General features: G+C 44.1%; 1 protein-coding gene across 2 annotated transcripts; it reads left to right on the plus strand.

The window, feature by feature from the left end:
- Positions 1-1,980: 1,980 nt before the first annotated feature.
- On the plus strand, positions 1,981-11,354 carry LOC130401710 (cytidine deaminase-like). Of its 2 annotated transcripts, none has more exons than XM_056605628.1 (3): positions 1,981-2,235; positions 7,028-7,139; positions 11,279-11,354. In XM_056605628.1, exons 1-3 carry the CDS (start codon positions 2,034-2,036, stop codon positions 11,337-11,339), a joined length of 375 nt encoding a protein of 124 aa, XP_056461603.1. In that variant the 5' UTR covers positions 1,981-2,033; the 3' UTR covers positions 11,340-11,354. The 2 variants fall into 2 exon arrangements, with proteins under 2 accessions (XP_056461603.1, XP_056461604.1); XM_056605629.1 differs by having other exon boundaries at positions 11,291-11,354.
- The last annotated feature ends 4,470 nt before the right edge of the window (positions 11,355-15,824 follow it).

The raw sequence follows: 15,824 nt of genomic DNA on the forward strand, positions 1-15,824 counted from the left end.
CACCGTGATCCGGTGATGGAGTTCGCTATGTTGTGATATAGTTTGTGCGCACTGTCAGCTACGCCCCCCCCCCCTCCCGCACCCGCTCCCCCCAAGTGTACACCTTGTTTTCCTTGTGTCTCTGAATGAACCACGTGTTGAATATTTACCTCTCCGAGTCAGACCTACACCGAAACAAAGATTCCACAGTAGATTAGAAATACATTTCGAGCATTTCAAAATGCTCATAAGATGACCAATGAGTGGCCACATGCTAAAGCAAAGAGTTAACTTGACTTGAGCATGAAGGTCATCCCATCATTACAATGATTGATCCATGCTTATGCTTAGGAAAATACTGTAAGTAGCAATGTTTCAAGAATAAATCAATGTTTCAAGAAAAGAAAACCCCAAAATATTTGCCGGAAATTCTCTCAGAGGAAACATTTACTAACAAACTAGACGTCATGTTTTTTACTGAACAAAGATTAAAAAATGGTATCAAAACACATTTTAATGAAGAAATGTTCTTAAAATGTGGCATTTACCATTGAGAATAAGAGAGTATGTTGCTTAGTTGTTATTGCCAACAACGTGATTAAAAGCTTGCAGGATCTGCCATTTCTTCGCTGTTTACTTGGTTTGCGCACGCACTATTCTCTACACAGCGCCCCCTACAAATTCGTAGTAGATATTTTACAACACTGTCGTAACAATTCGTTGACAACCTTTCCCCATACACTTCTACGCTAGCCATGTGCATTTTTTTTCAAAGAAGCTGGCGAAATGCGTGGAGCCATGTCCGAAGTAGATGTTCATAAAGTGTAGACAAGGTTATAAATTATAATGATGTATTTGTATTGCAATAAACATAAATCCATCCTTTTTTATTGTTGATGGGGAGAATTTATATCCTAGATAATAATTGTTTTATCTTTGGTTGAACAGAACAATCAGTGTAAGAGTGTTGGCCAACATAATATATAACGATAGCACCGACAGTCGCCTCTTTGGTCCCTTATCAGTCGATTGATCCATGATGAATGCAACTGTTTATATCTAGCCGGTGCCATGTTTGGGGGTGTGTCTGTGCCGCAAAGCATTTTCAAAACTACAATCTGACTACATTTTCGAGGCGCGATTGGATACTTCCGCTGCGTCACATCCGGATTGTGTCGGTTCCGAACAGAGCAAGTTTCATATTCGCTTTTTCCTTGGAGAAGCGACAATGGACAATGAAACACCCACCAAACGACCCAGAAATGGTTGTAGAACCATCAGAATAACTCTCAACCGGCATAATTAATGTAATTTTGGCAAAAAATGTTGCATAGTGTGCCTTTAACATTGTTGGCTCAACGGGCGAGGGGCAGGGCGATGGAGTTAGAATCATGCCAAAACCCTACACACACAAAACGTGTTTTACTCACGCACAACGATTCACACGCACACAAAACGTGTTTTACTCACAAGCATGATGTATTTCTTTGATAGGTACATTTCTTATTTGCAAAACAAAATGCACTAGAACTGCAAGCAGTTATACAGGGGTCCAAGAGATGTGCATTTCGCCGGCACAACGCGAAGCATGTGTTCAAAACGCTACCGTGAACCTGTGGATAAAAAGGTTTTGACTGTGGGAGGTTCGGTGTGGGAGATATCCCTAAACGTGTTTTCAGAACATTCCTTTGGCAAATTAGGAGATACACAATTTCCTCGTTTATGGCGCCGCCTTGTGGCGTAATTTTCCAAAGTGAATTTTTTTTCCGAACGCCATTAAGGGTTTGTATTTGAGTGTGTGTGGGAATCGTTGTGTGTGAGTAAAACACGTTTTGTGTGCGTGTGAATCGTTGTGCGTGAGTAAAACACGTTTTCTTTGTGGGGGGGGGGGGGGGGGGGGGGGGGGGGGGGGGGGGGGGGGGGGGGGGGGTTGGCATGACACCAATAGGGATTGGCTAAACTAGAACCCAACCCCTCCCACACTGGTTGCATCGAGGCCAGGATAAGGCAGAGCGCACCACCAACACTAACACAGTCAGCCAGCAGCCAACAGCATGTCAGCCGAGCTAGAGAAGAAGGCTGTGGGGGATGGTGTTCACCCCGATCAGGGGCCACCTGGTTCCAGTGAGACACCCCAAGAGGTGGTGGATCAGTTGATCCGCAGTTCTATGGAGGCCAAGACGCACGCCTACTGTCCCTACAGCAATTTCAGGGTTGGGGCGGCTCTCCTGACCCATGACAACAAGGTGTTCAAAGGTAGGCCGGATACCCCTGTCCTCTTCGGCGTAAATCTTTAGTTTTTCAGGTTTTGTTGTGATTCGGAGGACGCTTTGTTCCAAAGTAAGGGACGTGCATCTATGGTCGAGTTAAAAAAAAAAATTGTATTTTAACTTTTAGGGACAGATCATTTGGGCTGATGACAGCGCATATGGTGAGAGACCAACGGTGTGATAATAATAATAATAATAATAATAATAATAATAATAATTATTATTATTATTATTATTATTATTATTATTATTATTATTATTATTATTATTATTATAATAATAATAATATTATTATATATTTTTGGGGATAAAATAAGAGCGTTGACTACTGACATGTCATTGCTCTTATTTTATCCCCAAAAACGCAGCTGATCGGACTCATCACACGATTCGGAGGCATGCATCACATTTAAGGATTTTAAAAACTGATACTTATTCTTTTTTTTCAAATATGCATTCGGCAGAGAAGGGAGACTAGCGTTGTTCACGGGTTGGAATGAAAGGGAGAAAAGGGGAGAGAGGTGCCTGCGAAAGCGATGTCTGAGACGCAGAAACAGCTTCACGCTACCAGTGTCTGTCTCGAGAGCTCGTGAAGGCACTATAGCATACTGCCCGAGAATGCAGTATCGCTATCAAATCTGTCCCTGGGAAAAGTAACGTTGCGGCGCGCCGAAGTGAAAAAGGAAACCGCTATAATGAAATAGCGGTAATATTTCCACATTAATTGATAAAATAACAGGGGATGGGGAGTGGGGATGGCTGTTTCAGAAGGGACATTTTAAATCCAAAGGGGGATGGCATCCCCCCTCATCCCCCCTCAACTCGAGTGCAATCCATATAGGAACAACTGCATAAATTAACACTTGCAATTCCAACTTCTAAATTAACCAAAACTAAAGCAACAACTTTTCCGGTATTTCCTGTCTACAAATTGTTGCTGCATTTAAGAAGCAAGAAAATGCAGCAAAAGGAATACAAGTTCAGTCTTGCCCTCTATGGCCTTGTCCTGCAGTGACGTCTGTCACAATGACTAGTTCTAGTTTGTAAACAGGGTAGAAAGGGAATATGGTCACGCATGTTAATGCTCAAAGTCAACATTGACATTGTGCGGGGGTTTGAACAAGTTGATGAATAAACACGGCGAGTTGGGTGCAAAGGGCTGTCCTTCCGCCCGACTGATTAAGAACCCAGTGAATGAGTTAACAGACTCCTCTGAGCTCCACAGACCAGAGAACCAGGTCCGGAGATGATCCGGTGATGCACTTTCACACATGCAACACACAGACGGAGTTAGGCCGCATCAAACACTTTCACACACATCAGAGATACTCTGGATACTTTAGGCAAGGGGTCACGCCAGGGTAGCGCTGACGGAGATCCAACTCCTTTTTGCAGTGATATCAATGCTGCATTTATTCAAACATATCCACAATATCAACAGAAGAGGGGTAAGCAGAAAGAGGTTGGAACGCAAAATACATAACAGAAAAGTACGAAGCAACTTAAGTTGCATGATAAAAAAAATGTCCGGTTTACAGCGCATGTTTGAAAGAGCTATAAAAGTGTCTATCCATATAGGCCTATTTGTTCGTTTTCTTCAGAAAATAACATACCCAGAATAAATACAGTACAGCTCCACAACTGCAAGGGCTATAATATGTAATCATGGTACAAAAAATAAAGATAACACCTGTGAGATGGAGGTGCAATTGAAATAGTCAATGTCGAAGCTACTGGGTTATAATGAATAAAGCTAGAGAGCAGCATAGCAGTTTTAAGTAGGGAAAATCTTCAAATAAATCAATAAACCCAATGCTAACCAATGCAATGAATTTTGACACCCTTAACATATGAGATGAGATTCGACATATTCATACCTGTACAGGTACAGAGCCAATTAAAAGCAGTTGACATCCCACCGGAAGTCCAAAAGAAGCATTACCAAAGTACAGGTTGAGTACAGTATTCTGGGCAGTAATGTTGACAATAGAGATGAGATTATGTACAACAGTGTATAGTTATATAATTACAGGTTTTCCAGATGACATGATACAGGGACAGATAAGAAGTATAAAGGGTGAATTACAGAGAGTATATATATATATATATATATATATAGATGTATAGATATATATATATATATAATAGTGCTGTCAGTTAAACGCGTTATTAACGGCGTTAACGCAAGCCAATTCTAACGGCGTTCATTTTTTAATCGCGCGATTTTTTCTTTTTCTTTTTTCTTTGGCTCAAAACAAAGAAGCAGAAGCCTGACTGCTATGTTCAAGGCAGTATGTTTGTATGTTCATCGTTTAATTGCACAATAGGCTTTTTTTTTGTATCGTTCTGTTTTGATCAGTATATGCCAATGTTGTTATCAATAAAAAAACATTTGCACAAGGCAAGCCGATGCACTTCTCCATGTTGATAAGAGCATTAGAATGAGAAGAATTTATGGGACAAAGAAATCAAGAGATATTTAGCATAGATTTTTTTTTGAGTTAACTAGGACATGAATGCGATTAATCACGATTAAATATTTTAAGCGCTTGACAGCACTAAGAAAAATACGTAATATATATAGTTATACTAAAAATAAGACTTTTGATTCTCAGGTGCTGATAATGCGCAGTGAACAATAGTACATCAAGTCAAAGAAGTGTAAAATCACCTCACATACAATGCAGTCCAAGGCTCACACATCACTAACAATTTGTGATGTATCTATTTGCACAGGTTTATGGGCAGGTTATGGAATAAAAAGGTAATATATTGTGCAGGTTTGGGAGATAATAGTGCAAGGGCATTAATGAACCAGTGCCGGAGTAAATGTAAGCAGTGCAGGAGTATAATGTAAACAGGTAAACACACGCAGAAGTAAAATGTTAACAGGTGAACAGTCAACTTGAACTTTATTGTCAGATCAACAATGCATATGGAAGCAAATATGTAGCAAAATTAAAATGTAAATGCGATTTGCAATTTGCAATTTAATAAGTCATTACATTATGCAACTGACAACTCATTATGCAATTTAATTATGTCATTTGTAAATAAGTTATTCAAAGTGTATTTTAATATGCAAAGTGACAATGAAATCCTCAATTAAATCTGAACATTTATAACAATAAAAATAGAATAACAATTAGTCAAATTCTTTGAGTACCTTTTTCAAATTGAAAAGCTAAAGTGGCGAAGTCACGCCCCTTCCGGTAGAGCCCGTGGGACCTATGAGATCGAAAAATATGAATGGGTTTCAATGGAGAGAAAGTAATTATCTTCTGGTTCCAGTCTTTATATGCCCCGGATTACACATATGTTGTTTGTGGATTTAAACTGGTGGATCTGCAACTGGTGTTGTAGAGTGGTGTCTGCGTCTTCAATCCAGATCTTAACGGCTCTTGTTGTTGGTTTCACATGTTTGATGACAGGGGTGTACATTCAAGATGCATTGTACAGCACCCGCCCGAGTTGGAAATTGCTATATCATCCCACTGCAGACACAAATGGGCGTTCTCGTGTGGTGGGGGTTCCCGTTTACGCAGACTGGCACGCCCCCTTCTTATTCTTCGTCGCCTTTCTCGCTGAACTGTATTAAATGTCAAAGTGTACTACTCCAAAACCATGTAAATAGTGTTGTAAATAAACTTCCAATGCTTTTCAAATCTTATTTGGAAAATAACTTCACATGGTGTGTCTTTTTACAATTTATTCGTTACCAGCATTCGTAGCCTTGATCAGCATTGAAATGGTCCGCCAAAGACGTTGACGTCGCTTAGCAACCGAAGACGCTGGGGTTGACAAGTTACCGGACTACTACCCATGCAAGTGAACGGAGCGTTCCACGGCATTGAGAAGACCCGTGTAATAAAGGCCTATAATATTTCTGTTTATTGCATAGATTTCTCCTCAGATTAGGCCAATAACAAAAAAAACACAAACGCTCGATCAAAGGCCCGGCCCGACCCGGCTCAAGGATAGTGGTGGGAAATATCGGCGGGCCGGGTCGGGTCAATCAAAACCCTCATTGTTTAACATGAATTGGCTAAACAAATTACCACTGTAGCATATTTAAACATAATTAAAATTGTGCAGAGAATTATTTCCATTTGTCATTCTGAGCAGGGACATTTAGAATTTTCGGTTCTCCTCATTTTTTTTCCGGTCAATGAAAGGTAATAACCGGACAACGGAAACTCTGCTATAAACCGGCCTAACTTTCACCGTCAACACCGAACCCCTTCTTCTTCGCACGGCTGTCAACATCCGGAACATTCGCTAGATAGATTTTCTCAAACAGAAGTTTCAAAATAAGATCTAGTAGTAGGTACGGGTAGCATAGAACTAACGTTAGCCAAGTGGGGGCTCCATGATTGCTAAATCTAATGAGAGAGGTCAAATTGCCATTAAGGAAGGAAAGCATTTAGTATGCCTTGCGACTGTGCTTCGCAGTGTGCCTTGCGAAACGCAGTATGCCTTTCGAAACACCTCGTGATTAGTCGATGAAACGCTACCAGGAACGCCTAAAGGGCGTTCTTGTGTCATGACGGAAACGCCCAAGCCTGCAGATGGACCCTTATCGCAATTATTTTTGCAGATGTGATGTTTAATGAAAGTACTGAGAAATTACAACATCAACGGGCCTTTATACCTGTTGTTTTGGCCGATAAGACAAATACAATTCAAATGTAGGATGACATTAAATAATGGTACATGAGTTTTATTTGGTAAAGATGAGAATACTGTGTCGTGACTCATCGCTGATGGTCCATCCCCAGGATGCAACGTGGAGAACGCCTGCTACAACCTGGGTGTGTGCGCCGAGAGGAACGCCATGGCGAAGGCTGTTTCTGAGGGATACAAGAGCTTCAGGGCCATTGCAATCGCAAGGTAATGCCCCACCTGAAACGATTATTGATCCATCGATTATACCGATTGACGCACAATAAATTGTTGATTATTGCCAAACATGAGGAGCAAGGTACGTTTTATTACTCTGTTTTCTGGGAATAATTGACGCAAGCAGAAACCAGAAAACAAGCCATTTTTTCGTTTTTTCGTTTTGACAAGAAAACGAAAATCTAAATTTCAGTTTGTTTATTCGTTTTTTGGTTCTTACTGAGCGAAACGAATTTACCACTCAATATCTGGTTTCCGCCGGTGGGCGGGTCCTCTTATTGGCTAGCGTGCTTCATTGCCCTGTGCTCTTCATAATAAAAGTTCTTCCGTTTGATAATGTCGACAAAAATATTACTGTATTATAGACACTAGCAGACACAGAGGACCACACCACCCACAGTCAAGACTGACACGGCTTCAAATAACAATAATAGTATTCATAATCATTTGAAAATGAGAACTTATGAAGTTATGATGACTTCAGTGCAGTTGATGTTTAGCCACAGTTAATACATGCAGAGTAGACCTGAGGGCTTTACTACGACATCATTGTCCGACTCTGAACTATGCGCTCTGTGCGCGTTCACATCAAAAGAGCTGCGATTGGGGGCTGCTGATTTGCTCACAGCCTGAGAGCTATGAGGAATACAAGTGATTACAACACATTTCTGACAGCTGAACATTGCGCAGGGCTCTCCGTGAGACGCACGCAATTCAACCCATTCACACGCCACACAACTTGCGCCGCTATTTAACAGTGGAAGGGTAGGAATCAAATGCGTCCGGGTGAAATTTCAAAATCGTCCGGGATTTTATTAAAGCCTCAATACATGTTCACATTTAATTTGTGTTGCGTTCCTCTGGATCTGTCACAAACTAGTTGGGCTACGCCCTCCCCTACTCAGTTCTGTTCGCTTTGCATTGGTGGAAGTGAGTAGGGGGAGTGGTTAAGTAAAGCCTTCAGATTGGACGGTTTGACTTTAGAGTTACCGTCATGTTTTGTATTATTTTTTTTACCATTATTGTTTTATAGGGACAAACATTAACACATTTCTCCATTCTCCTGCAGGGGATTGATAAAGTTCTATCTATGTAACAGAAGGAAACACTTACTCATACTCCATCAAATATTCATACTCATACTTTGCACACTTTACCACAGCATTGGCCTACTGAATGCCACAGATATATTTTTAAGCATTGGACTGAATGCCACCTAAATATAATGTATGTTTTGCACGTTTGCAACGTTTAAAAGTTCAGGGAAAAGTCAACCCAGTCTCACCAATATGCGTACAGATCGCACGGTTTGACACTTTCAAAATGCGTGCAGTACATACGCCAAATGACCATTTTGCGTGCATATGATACGCAAAACCCAGCATTAACTACTGTGGAGGGCGGATGCGTCCATTTCGCGTGCATATGATACGCAAAACCCAGCATTAACTGAATGGGAAATGCAATATTTTGGGACAGATTCACCATTAAACGTGTTTCTAATGACATTTCTAGCGAGAAATGTACTTTTTCCTTGAATAATCTTCAGTCAGTGAATGTGTATGATCTTTATTAATCTTTATTATCTGAATGGGAAATGCAATATTTTAGGACCGATTCACCGTTAAACGTGTTTCTAATAACATTTCTAGCGAGAAATATACTTTTTACTTGCATAATCTTCAGTCAGTGATTGTGTCTGATCTTTTGTTTTATAGTTATAAGGAAGATTTTATCGGCTCGCTCGCATGTTTCAACGACGTCAGGTTGCTAGGGACGCTGCTTTCGCTAAACCAGCAGCTCACGTGTTTCCTGCGTTTGTGTTATTAAACCGTTACTTTATGTAACTTTTAATGATATTGTCATAACCACAGGCGAGGTAGTGAGCGAAGTAAGCTTGATAGCAGGTTTATTGGATTCCACAATCGGACAGGCAGGCACAGCTCCACCGGAAAACATCAACAACCAAAACTCCCGCCCGGAAGGCAACCCCCGGAACCCCCTCTCAGAAGGCCCGCCCCTTCCTCCCGAACCCTAGAATCAGTTAGAATCACGTTTTTCTGAGAGCCAGCCCAGTCGCCAAAAGCATACGTTGACAGTGTACGTGTACAGTGAACACTGGATTACGTCGCATTTCAACATAAAATAGCGTGTTAAGCACACACGCACACACGCACACACACACACACAATGCATTTCGCTGCTAAAACAACAACTTGGGCTGCTTCTGGGTGGATTTTGAACGGGATGTGGGCAGGACGTCCTGCCCACATCCCGTTCAAAATGTTGAACGATGTTGATTTAACGAGGCAGGGTTATTTGAAACAATTTATTAAATAAATATTTGCGAGAGGTCATTCCATCTCCTGAGTTTGCTTCCTAATTATGTCTAGTGTACACCCCTACTGTCCACAAGTACCCCCCCCCCCCCCTTATGGATTTGGATCATTGTTGCCACGTCCCAGTGGTGGTGGTATCATATATATGAAAGAGGGCATTCTATTATGATCAATTAGGAGGCCAAATCCCTAAAGGAAGTGATGCAATAGGTGACAACATTTAAGCAAGCTGTACCTTGGCGTCTCTTATATATCAAAGGGGGTCTCAAAGGACGCATAGACTCTTTAACCTGTGGCTCCAGTCATACAGGAAATGACTCAGCAAGTGCTCCATCTCGTTGCACCTCAACCAGCGGCTCGCTCGCTCGCTGAAGTTCTTCCCAGACCTACACCCTATAGCCATCCAACATGCATATCTGAGAATCAGGCCTCTCTTTAACAATAACAAAAAGTTATGAGAGAAATACACATGAACTTTTTGTTATCTCATAAGCGGCGTGGTGCCGGCTCCTTTTGACCCCAGACTTCAAAAACGTGGCCACAGGCCAGCTGTGTCTACACACCTTAAGCCACAAATGTACAGCTCCATCACACAAAAAATGGGGACTAGAAACTAACCTCTGTCTTATGTACATTTACTGTACTGTTGGAGGTCACGCCCCTTCTCCGGCCTTTTCGAGATAGCTAGAGATGCTAAAATGTTTACACACATTTTCCGGGGCCCCGAGAACGACATATCCAAGATTTGGAGTTCTAGCCCTTAGAGAAAAAAAGTTTTCCCAAATGGACTGTCATTTGGACAAAGCCCCTCAGAAGTGTTGCTTGCAAGCATGGTTCAGAATGTGGTGGAAAAACAGTTTTTGAGATAAGAAGGTCCTACCCCCCTGAAATTTGAATACCTTATACTAGGGCCTACCTGGGACCCCCACCCCGAAACTTGGCCCGGTCGGAACCCGAGTGCAGGAAGGGGGGGCCTGCCCTCGGGGTCCGACCGAGGGCAGGACTTTCATAAACTTCGCTCGGTGAATGTGAAGGATGTTTGGTTGGATAGTTATGACGAAGAATCATAATGTGAATGGGAATATTCTATAAATGTCTTGATATAATCTTTCTTCTCAACACTTCTGCTGCAGCCCTTTAAAGTCTCACTGCGAGAACCTTAAAACATGAATCAATCCATTAGAAGTATGAAAATATCTTCCCGGTGGCGTAACGGGGCAAACAAGGTGTCCTTTGACATCTAAGTTTCGAGGCGATTGCAACAGTGCCACACATGATCATATTTGAATATGTTTCGGGGCAGTAATTAGCTGTCGATTTTGGAGGCCTTTATCAATAATGACCAGCTATAGATTTGCTTCCCGATGGGGATTTTTGACAAATTACATGTTATTTAGCATCTACACGTTAAGCTGAGTCCAATGAGATCAAGCTCGCCCTCTTGCCACACCGAGATCATGCCCCAGACCATAGGTGTACCATGTCAAATACATGTTACCATTTGCTAGAGTGTCATGCTTGGTGTCATTGGACTCAGCTCAACGTCTAGATGCTAAATAACATGTAATTGTTCACATATTTCTATCGGGAAGCAAATCAATAGCTGCTCATTATTGAATAAGGCCTCCAATTTCGACAGCTAATTACTACCATTAAACATGTTCGAATATGCTCATGTGTGGCACCGTTGCAATCGCCTGGAAGCGTAGATGCTGACAGACACCTTGTTCGCCCTCTTACGCCACCGGGAAGATATTTACATACTTCTGATTGACTAATGAATTGATTCAGCTATTCCCCCAGAAGTCTGGGGTCAAAAGGTCAAAAGGAGCCGACACCACGCCGCTTATGAGATAACAAAAAGGTAATGTGTATTTCTCTCATCATTTTTTGTTATTGTTAAAGAGAGGCCTGATTCTCAGATATGCATGTTGGATGGCTAGGGTGTAGGTCTGGGAAGAACTTCAGCGAGCGAGCGAGCTGAGTCATTTCCTGTATGGCTGGAGCCACAGGTTAAAGCATATATGCGTCCTTTGAGACCCCCTTTGATATATAAGAGACGCCAAGGTACAGCTTGCTTAAATGTTGTCATCATAACTTCAGAAGTTCTAATTTTCAAATGATTATGAATGCTATTATTGTTATTTGAAGCCGTGTCAGTCTTGACTGTGGGTGGTTTGGTCCTCTGTGTCTGCTAGTGTCTATAATACAGCAATATTTTTGTCGACATTATCAAACGGAAGAACTTTTATTTTGAAGAGCACAGGGCGACGAAGCACACTAGCCAATAAGAGGACCCACCCACCGGCGGAAACCAGATATTGAGTGGTATATTAGTTTTGATAAGAAGAACCAAAAAACGAATAAACAAACTTAAATTTTGATTTTCGTTTTTTTGGACAAAACGAAAAAACGAAAAAACGGCTGGTTTTTGGTTTCTGCTTATGTCAATTATTCCCAGAAAACAGAGTAATAAAACGTACCTTGCTCCATGAGTAGCCTATATTCTATCCCTATTTTTCAAAATGTATAATTATTGCATAGCATGATTTCATTAGGCTTCCAGCCTAAATTATCGAATCATTAAACTAATGATTTAAGCCCTTTCCCAATAGTGCTCCAATATATGATATATATTGTATATATATATGAATATAGCAGACACTTGTCTGTCCCAGGTTTCACAAAACACGCCTCTCCCCCCAATGTGTGTACTTCTTCCAAGTGGTTGCCTATAGGTTTTTGGCTTGCTAAAATATTTGCGACCATAACTTTAACTTTTGTGCCTGTTTCCATGTAGATGATTTTAACTAATCAAGACATCTTTGAGAACATTAGCAATAAATGGGTTTGCCACAATGGATCATCAATGTCGGTCATCTCCTGCTCCCCCAGACGCATAAGGGGGACCCCAAGGTGGGGAACCAGTGTCTTACCTATATTTAACCTGTAGGTTAAGGTATAGGATGTAGACCAGCCGTTCTCAATCTGTGGTACGCGTACCACTGGTGGTACGCGAGCGCCCTCTAGTGGTACGCGGAGTATGAGCGATTTTTTGAAGCAATTTTTTGAAGTTGAATCAACCGTTAAAATTTTTTTTTTCATGTACCCATCATATGCAATGATCTTAAACCTGCATTGACTAACTGCTGTGACGATGAGTAGGGGATATGATGGTATTATTGTAGCAAAAGTCTATAGCACCTGTAACTGCAGAATTTGAAAGCGTACACTAAGTCGTGTACGCTTTCAAGATTAAGAAATTATGGGCGGGACTATTTTGTCCCGCCCACGGACGCTCTGGCATCTACGGATACGAATACTTTTGCTACACATTTACCACCTAGAAGTGGTGCAAAACAACCTGCAAAAAAAAACACAGCTGAGACTTGCAGGAGCAGATTCGAGCAGTTGAAAAATGGATTTGTGCTCGCTCATTAAAATGCTGAATTAACATAGCGTTCTTTTTCATTTTATTTTTGAGGACATTTTTCACAGATGTGCAACTTCTGATGCATTAGTTCAAATTTGGGTCACGCATTCACACCTTTTGGGCATGTTCTCAGATTATGAAACACGGGTGTGCGAATGTGTTTTGCACCAACTGCGCTGCAATAATTGTAGCAAAAGGATTTGTGCACCTGTAACACAGTTCTATGCTCACGAAGTTCAGAATGCTCACTGTCGGAGCGTTGTTCCGGTGTGTGAGAGAGGGCGATTGGTTCACATCCCTGGATCTCAAGGATGCTTACTTCCACGCGCACAGGAAGTTTCTCCGCTTTGCCTTTATGGGGATGGCGTACGAGTACCAGTGTCTGCCGTTCGGCTATTCCCTGGCTCCGCGCACCTTCTCGAAGTGTGTGGAGACGGCGTTGGAACCGCTCAGGCGTCAGGGAAAGAGGATTCTCTTCTACCTAGACGACCTGCTTATTCTGAGCAACTCAGAAGAGACCGCGAGAAGGGACACCATGTTGGTGATAAACCATCTCTCCTTCCTGGGTTTTGCCATCAACTGGGAGAAGAGCTCACCGCTCCCCAGCCGGCAGACAGTCTACTTGGGGCTTTGCCTAGACTCAGCCACCATGACTGCGATGCTTTCGCCTCCTCGGCGAGACGCCTCCCGCTCTCCCGTTTTCACGTTCGCAGAATCGTGACCGCACTGTCCACCATGCGCCTGTTAGGGCTGATGGCAGCTGCCCACCCCGTGGTCCCCCTGGGTCTGCTTTTTATGCGCAGACTCCAGCGGTGGTTTGCTCGCCAACGGTTGGACCCCAGGCGACACAAGCTCAGGGTGCTCCTCGTTCCCCGTTCGGTGTCGCCAGACCTGGAATATTGGAAAGGACCCTCCGCCCTTCTCAGGGGTGTTCCCCTGGGCAGGGTGGCGTCCTACGTAGTGGTCTTCACGGACGCCTCGTTGACGGGTTGGGGAGGAACGTGCCTCTCTCACTCGGTCGGAGACGAGTGGCGCACGCCCCCTACAGCACACATAAATGTGTTGGAGCTCGACGCTGTGAGGAAAGTGCTGTTGCATTTCTTTCACCTGGTGCGCGGCCGCCACGTTCTGATCAGGACAGACAGCGTGTCGGCGGCGGCGTACATCAACAGACAGGGGGGAGTCCGCTCCCCTGCTCTCCACCGAAAGGCGGTCGAGCTCTGGCTTTGGGCTCATCAGTATCTCCTCAGTCTGAGAGCCCTGCATATCGCGGGCGCCCAGAACTTTGGAGCGGACCTCATGTCTCGAGGCGGTCCCCGCCGAGACGAGTGGCGGTTACATCCCGACATTGTCAGACTGATCTGGCAGAGGTTCGGGACAGCGCAGATGGACCTCTTCGCGTCCAGGAGAACACGCACTGCAGGTGGTGGTTCTCCCTCAGCCCTCGGGATCTTCCCCCGTTGGGGGTAGATGCGTTGGCACACACACCTTGGCCGCGGGCTCTCTTGTATGCGTTTCCCCCGCTCCAGCTGATCCTTCCTCTTCTGGAACGGGTCAGACAGGAGAGATTGTCCCTGATATTAGTGGCCCCGGAGAACCGTTCAGCTCTGTGGTTTCCAGAGCTGGCCGCGCTCTCGCGGTCGGCGCCTTGGCCAGTACCGTTCAGGCCGGATGCGCTTTCACAGGCCCATGGGACGGTGCACCACCCGCCCGACGTCTCGGGACGGCTGTTGGTTTGGCTCCTGAGAGGTTGATCCTGCAGGGCAAAGGTTTGCCTGAGACGCTTTTCAACACTATTCAGAGTGCTCGTGCGCCTTCTACTTCTTCCCTCTATGCGGCGAAGTGGTGCGCCTTCTCTAATTGGTGTGAGACGAACCACGCTGTCCCATCTCAATGCGAGGTGGGAAGCGTGCTTTCGTTTCTGCAAAACTTATTGGAAAAAGGTTTGGCCTTCTCCACTATCAAGGTCTATGCGGCAGCCGTTTCGGCTGGCCATGCAGGCTGTGATGGTGGACCGATCTTCAGCCATCCACTGGTCAAGAGATTCTTGCGTGGGGATAGACGGGTTAGGCCTGTTTCACGCGTGCTTACACCACGCTGGGATCTCCCCACGTGTTGCGCGGATTGTCCAGGGATCCTTTCGAGCCTCTTTCTCAGGCCCCTTTGGATGCCCTGTCATTTAAGACGGCGCTATTGTTGGCCTTGGTTTCTGCCAAGCGGGCCGGTGAGCTAACCGCTCTGTCTGTCAGCCTGAGTTGCTTGTTGCTAAACGAGGACAGCTCCTTCGCGTTGCTCAGACCTAATCCTGCGTTCCTCCCGAAGAACATTAATAGTTCTTTTCGGTCGAGGGATATTGTGCTTAAGGCTTTTCACCCCCCGCCTCATTCTAGTGAGGCGGAGGCGGAGTTGCATCTCCTGTGCCCGGTTCGGGCGTTGGCTATGTACGTGAATCGCTCGGCCGCGTTCCGCTCCACACAAAAGTTGTTTGTGTGTTATAGCGACGCTAGCAGGGGCCGCGCTCTCTCTAAGCAGCGGTTTTCTCGCTGGGTATGTGAGGGTGTTTGCTTAGCCTACTCTCGGCAGGGCTTGGCGCCACCGTTGGGCGTTAAAGCTCACTCCACACGGAGCGTGGCCGCTTCAACGGCTCTACTCAAGGGTATTTCGGTGGAACACACCTGCGCGGCTGCGTCATGGTCTTCCCCCGGCCCCTTTGTCCGTTTTTACATGTTAGACCTGTCCAGGGGCTCACTCGGCAACTCTGTGCTGGAGTCCGGGAACCCATTTTACGGCTTAAGAATATAGACATGTTCTTTAAAGCGGCGTGGTTGGATTTACTCTCGCCGGCTGGCGAGTTGGACTTGATTACCAGTCTTACTCTTCCACCTTTTTTCAAATTAAAAACAG

The sequence above is a fragment of the Gadus chalcogrammus genome, chromosome 13 (genome assembly GCF_026213295.1).
Source record: "Gadus chalcogrammus isolate NIFS_2021 chromosome 13, NIFS_Gcha_1.0, whole genome shotgun sequence".
Taxonomy (NCBI): Eukaryota; Metazoa; Chordata; class Actinopteri; order Gadiformes; family Gadidae; genus Gadus; species Gadus chalcogrammus.

Coding starts and splice junctions, on each gene's coding strand:
- LOC130401710 (XM_056605628.1), top strand. CDS start 2,034: ATGTCAGCCGAGCTAGAGAAGAAGGCTGTGGGGGATGGTGTTCACCCC. Junction 2,236..7,027: donor TGACAACAAGGTGTTCAAAG/GTAGGCCGGATA, acceptor GTCCATCCCCAG/GATGCAACGTGGAGAACGCC. Junction 7,140..11,278: donor AGGGCCATTGCAATCGCAAG/GTAATGCCCCAC, acceptor GAATTGATTCAG/CTATTCCCCCAGAAGTCTGG.